The sequence below is a fragment of the Tyto alba genome, unplaced genomic scaffold (assembly GCF_018691265.1).
Source record: "Tyto alba isolate M040663 unplaced genomic scaffold, T.alba_DEE_v4.0 Super-Scaffold_5, whole genome shotgun sequence".
Lineage (NCBI taxonomy): Eukaryota > Metazoa > Chordata > Aves > Strigiformes > Tytonidae > Tyto > Tyto alba.
In genome coordinates this window covers 7,614,176-7,627,481 of record NW_024881326.1, presented here as the reverse complement: position 1 = coordinate 7,627,481, position 13,306 = coordinate 7,614,176, and the positions used below count along the sequence as shown (strand labels likewise).

Sequence of the window (13,306 nt, the reverse complement as noted above, 5' to 3'; positions counted from 1 at the left end):
TTTATCTTTTGCCACTTCCATTCTGTTGTCATAGTTTAAACAAGTTACTGCAAAACATATTTGAGAATAAGACCACGTAATTACTCTAAAAGAAGAATGTGTTGTGGATAGCTACATAAAAGAAATGGCAAGAATATTGTTCTCAAAACTAAAGGCTTCCAAGAGACTTAGGTCTTTAAAATTAGTTTCTCATAACTTGACTGAACGCTTCTGGGAATTCTCAATATTTAACCTGTCATTTCAAAACTACTGGCACCAGAGACTAAAACTTTTGGGGAGAGATACCAAGCAAGTAACCACTATTAATTCACTAGGTAAGAAATGATCTTTCAAGACTACATCCTGTAAAATTTCACCTTCCTTGTCTTTCTAGGTTTTTAAGGAAGACTTAAAGGAGCTCAGGTATGCCTGTTTTTTTTAATCTGTTTGTTTTTTCATAACTTTTATATAACTGCTTCCCCAAATCAGCTCTTGACACACAAAGTTGGTATAAAAATTACCTGTAAATAACGCATAATACATCTGTTGGCAAATATCATATGAAGCCAGAGGAAAAAAACAGCTGTTGTGTAAGACTTGATTTAACACTGAGCATGAGCAGTAAATTTCACATGCTGGGGAGATTGGTCTAATTTAGTCCGTAATGTAGGTTATGCAAATGTGAGTGACCTTCTCACTGCCATCCCCACTTTGCCCTGCAATACTCTTTAACAAGTTTAGTAAGACAGTGGTAACATTTCAGGAGCTAAGAAACTGCCCTACTTTTTTTTCTTCTTTGAAAGGCCAATGTTATAATGCTCATGAAATCATACCACCTTGTTCAGCTATGATCTTTCTGGCCCATTACTCAAGAAAACATAACATTTGTTACAGACTTGCTTTGAGCAGTATGATACAGATTTTTACTATCTCTGAATAAAAGTCCATATGCTAAGAGCTAGACATCAGATGCTAATAATATTTAGAGGTTTTCCCTTATTTCCATATTCAGTAGCAATGAGCAGTTAATGTTTTCATCTATAGAGAAACTTATGCACCAAGGATCAATTCTTTTAAAATGCTTATTTCCCATAATCCTTAGCATTCTGATTGCTACCTAGGAGAAACAGATAGATATATTTCTAATTGTGTCGGTTTTCATCCTTATTTGTCCGTTAACGTGCACAGTGGCTGTTCTGCAGAGTCATAAACATAATTTACTTTATGAACAACTTGAGGCAAATTAAAGCTGCAGATTTAGACGTGTAATCGGTGAAAGGTGTAATTGGGGCCATGATGAAAGGTTCCTTGTTAGTTGATACAATTTTGTCTGCAGCTCAGTGCTGGAGTTTGGCCTGCCTTTTGTCTTGTGAGCTAAAATGCAAGCTGCTTCCTCTGCCACGTCATGGAGTTCACACCCAGGTTAAAGTAGGTCAGTAAGAAACTGATGAATTGCTTTTGACCCAGTGGGAGTTGGTGTTTTTTATGGTGCACACAGAATGTGTTCAGTGTGATTAAGGAATAATGAAGAGCACTGAAAGCTCCATGCCAAGTTCTCTGGGGTGGGTGAATATTCCTCTATTGAGCAGTGGAGAAATTTGGTATACAGGAGTGCCAGAAGTCACTGGCTGGATCTAGAAATACAGACTCCTAGGCGCCCCTGTCATTTGGCCACACTTTAATGCCTTACACACTTGTAGTTGGTTTGGGTTGTTTTTGCTTTTTTTTTTTTTTCACTTTATGGTTTATTCATGGAATGATGAAGACACTTTTCAGTTTGGATGATTTTTTTTTTATATCTTTTGTATCTTGATAAATCTTTTTTATCTTGTTGTTTTGGTTAACATGAGTGATATAGCAGCAATAGTTCCGGTAACTGCATTTGTGTTGCTTGCAGACTTATATGTTTTATGTGCTGCTCGTTGCTGTTCTGCTCCCATGATTCTCACATTATTGGGACTCTTCCTAACTTCCATCTCTGACAGTCTTATTTCCTGTGAGTAGCTCTTTTCACCTCACCTTGTGGCTAAACTTTTAGAAGACCAAATAGCTTATTCTACTCTAAAGCTATGATACTTAGGAATTGAAGATGTTAAAGGTGCTACCAAATTTACTATGGGAAATGTAATTTCCTATGTTTCCTAATGCACTTGAGTTTGGAGATGAAATACCTGTTTGTTTTTAAGGCACCTACTAATTACATTCAGACACTTATCCTTCTGCAGTGATTCCTTGTGGGTCATCCTGTGATCATGTGCATGAAGAACACATGTAATTGGTTGAACAGCAGTGTCTTGGCATTATTGGCACCCAGTGTTTGGGCAGATATTTTGCATTTTAAGGCAGAAAAATGGCCCATTTCCCTTTTTTTTTGTTGTGTCTTCTTTTAAAAGGTTTGAGCTCTGAGACAAGTTACTTATTTTTCTACCTCTCCTGCATTCTATTTTGTTTCCTTCAGTGAAGCTGAAGATTGGACTAATTCCACCCATATAAAGTCTTGGAAGTCTCAATTTCCTGGTGATGCAGCTGGTCTTGGCCTCTAGTTTTGGTGGAGAGAGAAGCTGGGAGACATGCCCACTTCTGATAATTAGATCAGTACTACTGGTTTCACAGGTTTGCCATTCTGTATCCCCTGTTTCTTGGCCTGATTGGCTGAGCCAGTGAGAATAAATTCATTCTAGGTTGTGGGTGCTATTTTTTCCCTCCCCTCTCAGGCTGTTTAATAACTGTACAGATTAGGCCAATAACATGGGATTGAGACAGTTTCACACCTTCTTCCTTGCTCTTGCCTTCCACTCCTCAGAACGTTCCTTTGAAAACTGATTGCCATCTGTAGCTCTGGCCTGAGCTGTGCCATGCTCTGTGTCTGATCTGCTTAGTGTATGACTGGCCTTGTGTAAGTAAGCTGCTTGAGCCAGGAACAGAATTTTCATCAAAGTCATTAACTGCACAGCAAAAATAATGCAAGTTCCAAGGTAGCGTTAATGCTTCCGTTTTAGTAACGCTTGCTCTTAGAATTGAGCAAGTATTGTGATAGGTATCATAATCATATTACAATCCCCCTGTCTCCAGCTATTCCACTACATACAGAGGATATTCAGTCATCATCAGGATGGGTTAAGTGATAAACTTGCATGGAAAGTATAAGTAATGTCTGGAGAAATAGGGTCTTGACTCTTCTGAAAGGAAGACAGACACATGCAGCCAAAAAACCACTCTCTAGTCCCTCCTCCTCACTTCCCAGTTTGCCTCAGATAACTACCTTGCTAATATGAATTCAGTTTTATCCAAGCACCATTTAAAAATGTGTTTTAACCCCATTCTTCCATTAAGAATTCAAGCTCTAATAACAGATGTTTCATCTTCCTACTGTGTGAGTTGATGAGTTGTTTTTTCTCCCATCATTAGACACTGTAAGCCCTTTAAGACAGGTAACTTCCTTGTTTGCTTTGATTTTTTCTTTGTTATACCGCTGTGTTTCTCAAGCCACTGCTGAGTAATGTCTCTGGGCACTGATTCATACTGAGTGCTGGATTTAACTGTGGCACCAGAAGTAGTTACTTTTGCCACTTGTCCAGCCTGCCTCTCTGTAGGAGGTTACTGTCCCTGTGGCAAAGGCAGCTGAATGGGTAGTGTTTGCTCTGCAGTCTTTGCAATTCACAGCCTGATATATTGAACTGAAAATCAACAGCAGCTTGTTTGTAAGGCAACAACAGTGTCAGAGGAATGGTAAAATAGTGGAGAGGCATAGAGTGGATGGAATGCGAGTTAGGCTTTGCAACCAATTCTCATGGTCCCTGTCAAATTTATGCTTGTCCTCCCCGTGTTAGATATGCTCCTTTTGTAAGTGATTTTAGCTACAAGGACTTCTATTTTTACTTTTGAGGGAGCAATACATTCTGTCTTCTTTAAATTACACTTCAGGTGAAAGTGAAATAACGTGTAGGTTTAGGATTTCTGAAAGCATGCATTGCTAGGCCTGCCTTCTGCACTTGTCACAGCCATCAGCAAAACTTTTCTTGACTTTACTGAGAGAAGTTAAGCAAATACCGGATTCTTTGGAAACTCACTGTTGCCATATTACGTAGGACAGGAAAATGTAATACAGTTTTTAGGGTTCTTGATATAAAAACATAGGTTGTCCTTTTGGGACCCTAGGCTGAATCAATACTGAAGTGCTTACGTAAGAGCTGATGGCAATTTTAAGCAATGGAAGATGGAAAAAGTTGACACATTTTCTGTGTTCTATAATAGATAATTTTTTTTTTTTTTTTAATCTAAGGCCATGTATTTATGGTTACAAAACACTTAACTATTTCCTATTGCTCTTCTCTTTAAGGATACCAGAAGATTTCATTGTGGACTTTTCCAGTATAGTCTTTGGTAACAGGTTAGTATCTTCATGTATAATGCATTGTGCAACCAGCAGGGCTGCACAGAGCTCTGCTGTCAGAAATCCCATGCCTATTGAAGGAACAGCAAAATTCTCTAAATTAATGAGAACAAGATTTGTCCCATTATTTTATTCAATATAACATGATGTCCATCATGTATCGCTATATATGCAGTAAGTAGCTTTCATGCCAATTTTCAATTTTTCTGTGATCATCACCCCTCAGTTTTTATAATGTTCTGTAAACTCTGTAAGGTACATCAATACCTACAGATGAAAAACGCACTGCAGAATTAAGCATTTTTATCATCATTATCATTGCAAGTTAGAGCAAAAGTGAAAGACTTGCTTTGTTGTGAGGCAAGTCAACCTTGCATATTGTTTCTATGTGCTATGGTTCATGGAAGCTTTCTCATATGGTGTTTAATCAAGTCTTAGTGTACAATTGAATTGGGAATTCACATTGGGTGACTTGACACATATGAGATATCAAGTGCTGTCCTAGCTGTAATTCATTTTCTAAGCAGTATGCCACAGTAGCTCCAGACAAAGTATTAAATCAAGAACTTTCTGAACAGCCTATCTCTTTTCTCCATTCTAGGGATTCCTTTTTTCTGTATGGTTCTCTGCTCAACCATCTTTAGCTTATTCTACATCTAGAAATTGCTTGAACCTCTTGCATATGCAAAACTTCCCTCCTTGAAATTTGAGGTCACTCAGCACATAGCATCACTAACCCAACGCTGCTCCAGATATTCTGCATGGAATCCTGATAATCACAGTTGTGGTACTTCGGTTACCCTCATAAGAGTCTGAATGCTGCTACCAGAGTTAAAAATATTTTTCATTTCCTTGGTTAGGATCTTGGCTTAAAGCAAAAGGTTCTTGAAGTAAAAATAAATTCAGCCTTCTCATCTTTTCTTTGCTCTTCTGTTTGAATTATAGGTGTTAAGAATGCAAAATTCATGGTTGCAAAGTGGAAATATTGTTTGCAGTGGAGAAAGAAGATAAATTTAGATGTCATTTGAAGCATGCATGATTGTCTGTTTTCTACTGTGAAATCACGATGCTGGAAAATTTAGCTTTTTCTGATTTTGAAAGCTGTGATTACCCAGTGTAATCTTGCTCTGTGTTTTGAGACCAAAGAAGAGCACCTCAGATTTGATTTCCAGACAGATCTGCTTTTATAGTCTTAAATGTAACACTGAATCATACATACAGTTACTGAGTTGTAAATATATATGATTGTGATGGTAAGGAAGTATTAGCATCTGATCAAAAATTCAGTATGAGCTAAATAACCCAGAAAAATCCATTTTTAATACTTTTCCTGTCATCTTACCCTGTTTTTGCAATTTTGTTCACTAAACAACAGCTCTGAAGTACTGGAAATTTGACATTTGTATTTCTGTGTCCCCACAGTTCCATCAAGCTATGTAGACTGAAGGGAAAGAAAAAATTTACTAATTGCATGAAATTAAAACTTTTTTTAAAGGAAAATGATAACCTTATCTTCTCCCTCCCTGAATGTTTATAATAAATATACTGCTTTTTTTTTTTTTTTTTTAAATAGCATAGCCTTCATTTCTACCAGGAGGGTGAGTTCTCTGTGCCATTTGTCAGCATTTCACACATACCAGTTTACTCATTCTCCCTGTTCAGTGGCCTGCTAGGCATGACTTGTTACATGCATAGGGAACCATCCAGAATTTGTCTTTAGTTTTGATATTGTTAGGTCAACTGCTGCTCCAAATTTCCTAATCTTTCATTTCTGAGTGCTCTTCTTTTGAATCTTTTGGCAAATGATGTTCTTGTCACCAGGTGTATCATCCTTTTGACATATAATTTAGATGGTCTCTAGTAGATCTGTGGTGCTTTACTTGTTCTAACTTGCCTTCTGCACTATGTACTGACAGTGTATTGCAGCTGTTGGCACAGAGTGTTTACAAAATGTAATTATAGTCCATAGATTTTGGATATCAAATCAATTGAGTCTTTTCTGCTCCATTTTGCTATTCCACTTAGAAATCAATGGCTTGATTAATGGCCTGTATAATTTCTGTATGTATGTTGGACATTATGCACATTCTGTCATCCTTAAAGGATTCTTGCAGTTCCAGCTGTGATCTTGTCCGAGCTGGGAAGGTGCTAACAGAAGCTTTAAGTAAACTGTAAAAGCCGCAACTCTTTCTGAGGGAATGGTACTGAAGTGCAGTCCTGACCAGAACTAAAGCATTGTGGTTTGGCCGTAGAAATGCCATAGCTTAACGATATTCACAAGCTTCCCCTCTGTTTGGGCATTACTGACCTTTCCCACCACCACTAACTAGAACATCTTCTGTTTTCTCAGTCTTTCTTCCCCCAAAATGCTGGTGCTGCACAGAATGGACTGTCTTCCATTGATGGGAGTTAGCGTGTCTTAAGGAAGCGGTAGCAGTGTGGCTATTTTTAGGCATTCCCCAAATTAAGCAATACTTGGGCAGCAGCTCGCCACTGAGGGAAGGGCCTGTTCTTATTGCTTAGTCCTGCTCATGACTGTCCTAAACTCTAGCTCCTCATGGTTGCACCCAGCTGTGGTGCCCTACTTCCTGTCCAGCAGTTGACAGTAAGAACAGCTGATCTGTTTTTTCTGCTCATTCCTTTACCATACTATTAGGATTCTGTGTCACTTCTGACACCACGCAACCACCCCACACAAAAAGGATAACTTCTTTCTTGTAATGCCTTTGCTAAATGCAAGAGAATTAGAGGATCTCAGCTTGTCAGTCCTGTGCACCTTATCAAATCATTAATCTTTCTGGGCAGTTTCTACAGGCACCAGCTAACTTGCACACAAGAATCTGAGTAGGGATGTTAGACTATCATTCCTACAGTCCTTGATTTGTTCAGAGAGGATTCCTTTCTGATGTAGAGTCTGTAATTAGATTATGTCTAGCACTATAGATAAAGGATGTAACGTTTCTTATCTTGCCCTTAGCGGGAGTGCTGGAGTAGCTTTGAAATGTACCATAAATAACTTCCAGTGACATTGGATGCTTAGCAAAAAAAAAAAAAAAAAAAAAAAAAAGGTAAGTAACATGATGTCCAGACTAGCTCGTGCGTGGACCAGCTGAGTGACCTCATTCTGAGGATATTTCTGCATATATATCTAAAAATGGGTGGTTGTTATGTGTTTATATCAGAATTGGCTTGTTTACTTACCAGGAGCTTAAGATGCTGTTAAAATTTTAAAGATTGTCAACCATCTGAAGTTTAATCACTGTCAACTGTATTTCCTTGCAGAAATAAACTGAGGCTTTATCAGCCTGATTCTTCCTGCAATATTAGTAATAAATAAAGTCTCTGGCTTCTTACACATTAGACTAGACAAAAACCTTGAAGGTTCTGCAGGGGTTGGCAGTGAACATTATGTAAGGAACTTAGTTTGTAAATTATATTTGATTATCATGAACCGTGGTGTGATTTTATTTTTTTAAAAGTATGCTTCAAAGTACACTCTAATATTATATTTTAAAACATTACTGCTTGCTAATACTAAATGCCTTCTGCTAAATGAGCACAGTGACCTTATTCCAACTTTTTTGCTCAAGTCATCTGTCTTGTTTCTGCTTGCTTGCTCCTGTTGGATCTGCATGAAGGTAAAGATATATTTGCAGATCCCTTTCTATGCCTCACAGATGCATATAATTAACAGATATGTCAGCCACCACAATGCCTCTTACTAAACTTTATAGCAACATCAGTTTACTGGAATTACATAGAGTCACTTGGTCTCTTTTTTTTAACTTGGACCGTAGTTAAGTGTAGGAAAAGTCATTAATCTGAACACAGCTGTTTTAAATACACAAAACCTCCACTCATTCAGACCTCTCTAAATGAGAATAGATGAAGGAGAGAAATAAATTCTGGACAGGTTTGTTCTGAGGAATCTTATTTTCTCTTTAGATTGTTGTTTCTTTTATGAATTTGCATCTCAGTCTCCCATTTCTGATTTACTCTGTAGGCGTCCTGCTTTCGAAGGCACAGCACTGATACAAAAAAGTAGGCTGCCAAGTGTCCAGGACTTCAAGTGGAGAGTGGATGTAGCTATATCCACAAGGTATGAAAGAGAATCCAGCATGACCCTAGAAATTACTTTACCCAAGGTTAAACTGACTTCTTGAGCTGCTTAAGAATGTTATCAGTGTTAAAATGTATCTTGCTGTTAGGGATTGGCATGTAGCATTAAATGGTAAAATACCCCGAGGGATTTTCTGAACAGGGTAAAAGTCAGTTTACAGGTTACTGCTGTTAACATGGTTCTGCCAACAGACTGCCACTTTCATCTTCTACTAATGATACTTTTTAGTCTCCTTATTTGTTTTGATCTCTAAAATCTCTGTGCTAGAAACATTGCACTCCAAGTTTGAGTCTCTCAATATTTTAAAACTTAATGGAGCTGATACAATTCCACAGGTCCTCAGGGATGATGAAATAAATTAGATGGATTGAGCCACACACAGCCAGCCAAGCTCTCAGTTTTACTGGAGCAGGGGAGGGAAAACATCTATTCAACTTCTCAAGTAGGCTATCATTTCTATGTTGTATATGTCAAATAAAATGACTTTCCATTACCTGTACAGTCTGCTGTAGAGTCTACAAAGAGAGGCTTCAGAACAGCACCTTTACACTGCCATAGTTATGCAATTGGTGGTTGATCTACATCCTCATTTCTTTTACAAAACAGTAGTAAAGGCCTTTGTGATCATCCTGTCTGTGCCTGCAGTGAATGGCTTCTTGCCATCTGCCACAGCAGAGGCAGCTGGGGGGGTGGATTTTTGGCTAGAGCCAGAAGGAAACAGAAATCTGTTGTCTTCCTGGTCTTTGTCTAGTTCTAACCAACGGACCAGGGTTACAGAAACTGGAAGATGATTTGTCAGTAGTGTAAATTGTTAGCATGAGTGACTTCATATTGCATTCATGAATACCTGCATCCAAGGGAGTGTGCAGTCTCTTTGCTGCCATAGTTGAGAGGCCCATGGGTAATCGGGGATAGTCTTCCTGAAATCAAGAAAAAAAGGCTCCTAAGTGAAACTTGTAATGGCCACAAGCTACTAGTTCAGGTGACTCTCAGATGAGCAGTGCTATAAGCACCACACAGGTATCACTATGCAGAAAAAATCTGTACCTCTAAGAGAGCAAAAATGTGCAGAGAAACATCCTCAGGCACAATGCTTGCAAGCTGCAGGCAAATCCTATGATTTGTTTTCCAAACAACACAGGAGCAATACATTATCCTTTTCTATTTTCCTTATTTTCCTTTCCAGTCAACCTCCCCCTTGGGATTTCATGTTTATCATCCAGCAACAGCCTCTGCAAAGAGGTATGGATGGCTTCTGGCTGTAACGCCTGTCAGTACCTGAGCAGGCTTTGGCAACATTGGTTGCTGAAAGCTGCACAAGAATGACTCACTTCCCCTCCTTGGGTCATCAAATAAAATAACATCTCACAAATTTAGGATGAAGACTGGAAGAGTTTGATTCCCAAATGAGATGGCAGTTGAAAGTATGAAGGGATGGAAAGGATTAATGCAACATGGTAAACTGCATAAGAAAACTGCATTATTACTAGCAGTACATTGTCAGCTTTTGTCCCTATCATAGTTCCACTAAACTGATTATTATGTGAAATGAAAATGCTCCTAAACTTTCAGCTACTTAACTATTAAAAAATATTTTAGTCTCAATACTGAGGTAAATTGGACAGGACTCCAGTGTTCATGAGTTTCCAGCCAGCCAGGTACAGGACTCGTGTGATTGAAATTACTCATGTTCTGTGTAAAGCCTACACAAACATATTAAATTGTTAATGTAAAATGCTCTACTCCTCACACTGCTGATGACTATTGTTGTAATACTAATAACGTAAATAATTTCAGTTCACTGGCCCGTGCACTTCAACCATCCATTCTAATGATGATGAAGCTTTCAGACGGGACAGCTCATCGCTTTGAAGTAAGTCTGATTGCCATAATAAATAAAAAAGAAATGAATTGAAGTTCTTTTTAGAAAGTTGAATTACCATTTAAAATATTAAAGCTTTTGTAAACAATGCATTATCATTGGTTAGTTTCCTTCATGTTCCGTGTTGCCACATACGATATATAACAAAACACCAACCAAAATAATTTCATACCTTGTTCCTACACACATTTTGCTGAAACCTCATTTGTTAGAAAAATACTAATTAGTGAGAAGCAGTATGGCATAATACCCGGTTTGATTGAAAATTATGGTTTTGTTATCAACTGTAACCTTCAGACCTGATGGTGGCTCTCGAGGGCAGAAAAATTGCTGGAGTAGTTTATATAACGTATGATATATTTCTAAACCTCCTACATTTGGTAGAGAATGGTAACATTCTCTTCTGTAGCAGAGGTAGTTCTATTCTCTTTCTTCAGTACAGTTCTTGCTGCCAGAAAGAAAGTAAAAAAATCTCTTTGCTTTTTACCTCAGACTTAGTCAGTGGCAGCATTTATGACACTGTACGTAAAGGCTTGTCAGAAGATGGCATAAACTCTTCCATATTTTTAACCTTTGAAAAGGAATGCTATTTGTTCTATAAATAACATGGTCGTGCATACAGGAATTCAGTGCACAGCAGGCATTGTTACACTTGAATTCTGGAAAGATTTTGGCTTCAGTTCATGCGTTAGTAGTAGTCTGGAGGAAGCACCAAAGCACTGTGGGTTGAAAGGGGTGGACTGATTTTACTGTTACAATGCTTCACAAGAAGGCAGCTATTGAGGACAGCACCAATTCTGTGCTACGTTGCAAAGTGTTGAGGGTGTCACAGAGTAAGTTTCACTTGTGAGAATAAAAAACTAGTACATTCTTTGCTATTTAGATTTGGGGCTTTATTTCCTGGTATATAATGTCTAGTCTTGTTCTTGGTGGCATTGTTCCCGGTTGTTTTGATTTGGTTTTAGTTTTTTTTGCTGTAAGTCTGTGGAAGATCCTTCGCTATTCTGCAGTGGAGATGTGTTGGTGTGCCTGTCCAGCATGTGCAGAAGTGTGGATATCTGATAGCAAACAATGTGCTTCTATTAGAATCAGCTCTTTGCTGTTGCTGCTTAGATCTGAATTCCAAAGAACTGTGTGTAAACAGGATTTCTGTATCTCATGAGTGGTCTTCCCACAGTTAGTAGCTCTTTGGGATGAACCTGTGTTTTGGTTCAAGGTACCACATGCAAGCAAATATAATCCTCAGCTCTTCAGATTCCTTTCATTCAGACACATTCAGAAGGTCCTGCTGACAGGGCTTATGTAAGATGGTAAATCCAGAAGATAATTCCATTATGAACAGTTTTAAAACGTGTATGCCACAGGGAGAAGTTACACTCTTGGGTTTGGTTTGGTTTTTTAGTTGCAGTGTGACTTCTGACAATGAAGTTTTTTTTTTTAAAGCAATGGGAATTGCAGCATTTTGAGTCTTGTTGTATGTATGTCAAAAGTGAAAAGGACATGATGCCTTTTTATGTATTTCTGATGCATATGGAAAATGCAAATCAGATGTTGGATTCCTCTCCCATAATTGATATCTGTGCTACAGTAGGCAGAAGGATGACAAGGGACTCTGTCAGAAGAACTGCGTGTCTTCAGTGTCGTCAGAGAAGAAAAGTAAATTAGGCAGTGCTCTGCAGAGCAGCCTGGGACTAGCTAGACTGCTATTGGTACTCATGTGAGCATGTGCGTTTATGCACTGCACAAATGTTAATCTGTGTCACCCAGTCTATGCCTGTGCTCAGATGTGGCTCTGTGTCTTAACAGAGAATAGATTTCCATCCATTTGGCTTCCCAGGCTTGAAATGGTAAAAGGAAGTCCATTAGTTTCCTGCATGGTTGAAAATGTTTTGTATATTTAGTCAAAATCTTTTGCCTTTCATATATAGACCGTACTCAGTCCTCTTTGCTCTTGAGGTTGTTGCCAACTCTCTTGTTCTGAGGCTCAATTCCTTTCTCGTGCAAGTTTGGAGAAGCAGAATATCTGGAATTTGTTGCCTGAGAATTCTGTAGGCTCCACGATGTTCCAGGTGTCTTTCTTTCCAATCCATGACTATCTTACGTCCCCACAGAAACCATCAGTTTACATACCGGAGTACTTCCTTTCTCATGTCAGACAGTATAGAAAATGTACTATGTAGCTGTTATTTCTGGGTTTTCCCACTCTTTTCTTTTTCACCCAGATGATTTAGTTGAATTAACTGAATTTTATTAACCTCAAATCCTTTGTCTTAAATCTTAAAAAAAAATATTACTTTAAGAGAGATTGGGCTGACATTGTGGAATGTCCCCTATCCATAGGCGTGCCCTAGTCAAAGTTCAGAAGCTGTTTCATGTTTTCTAACCTGAATATTCTGTTTCAGGTGCCAGTTGCAAAGTTTCAAGAACTGAGATATAACATTGCACTCATACTAAAGGAAATGAATGATTTAGAGAAAAGGAGCATACTGAAGATCCAGGACTGAACACTTTTAATCTGGGAGGTTATAAAACAGATCCAAAGCCTTCAGTGTGATTTGTGAATGGCAAAGCAGGGGACCATCATGGCTTTTTGCCTGTCTGAACTGCAATGTAGCATTTATGATGTCTGCTGGAAATATTTTTGACTCAAGTGTTAAAAGCACAAGCTCTTTTCATAAGACTTAGGAAAAAAAACAAAAAACGTCTCTATGAAAAAGTATAATGCTGTTTGTGAGCGTTTTTGCATGATTCATCAAAACATTTTTTAAATAACTGTCTTAATAGATGTACGAATCATTTTTTTCTGATTATGATTCATCACTCTAATTATTTTTGAAAGCCTGCTACCGGAAGCCCCGTCAATGTGTATCATAAGAAAGCTCTGCAATATCTCAAATAAAAAAGAAAATAAAAAAACCACTCCTGCACTCTA

The 13,306-nt window shown here is 38.2% G+C and overlaps 1 protein-coding gene across 1 annotated transcript in view; it reads left to right on the top strand.

The window, feature by feature from the left end:
* COMMD5 (COMM domain containing 5) overlaps positions 1 to 13,306 on the top strand; it is a 17,816-nt gene extending 4,510 nt beyond the window's left edge. Inside the window, exons 3-7 of the mRNA XM_032995949.2 lie at positions 374 to 402; positions 4,319 to 4,369; positions 8,376 to 8,471; positions 10,290 to 10,365; positions 12,777 to 13,306. Of these exons, the coding sequence (XP_032851840.2) occupies positions 374 to 402; positions 4,319 to 4,369; positions 8,376 to 8,471; positions 10,290 to 10,365; positions 12,777 to 12,878 (354 nt within the window). The 3' untranslated portion in view covers positions 12,879 to 13,306. The remainder of the gene's footprint in view (positions 1 to 373; positions 403 to 4,318; positions 4,370 to 8,375; positions 8,472 to 10,289; positions 10,366 to 12,776) is intronic.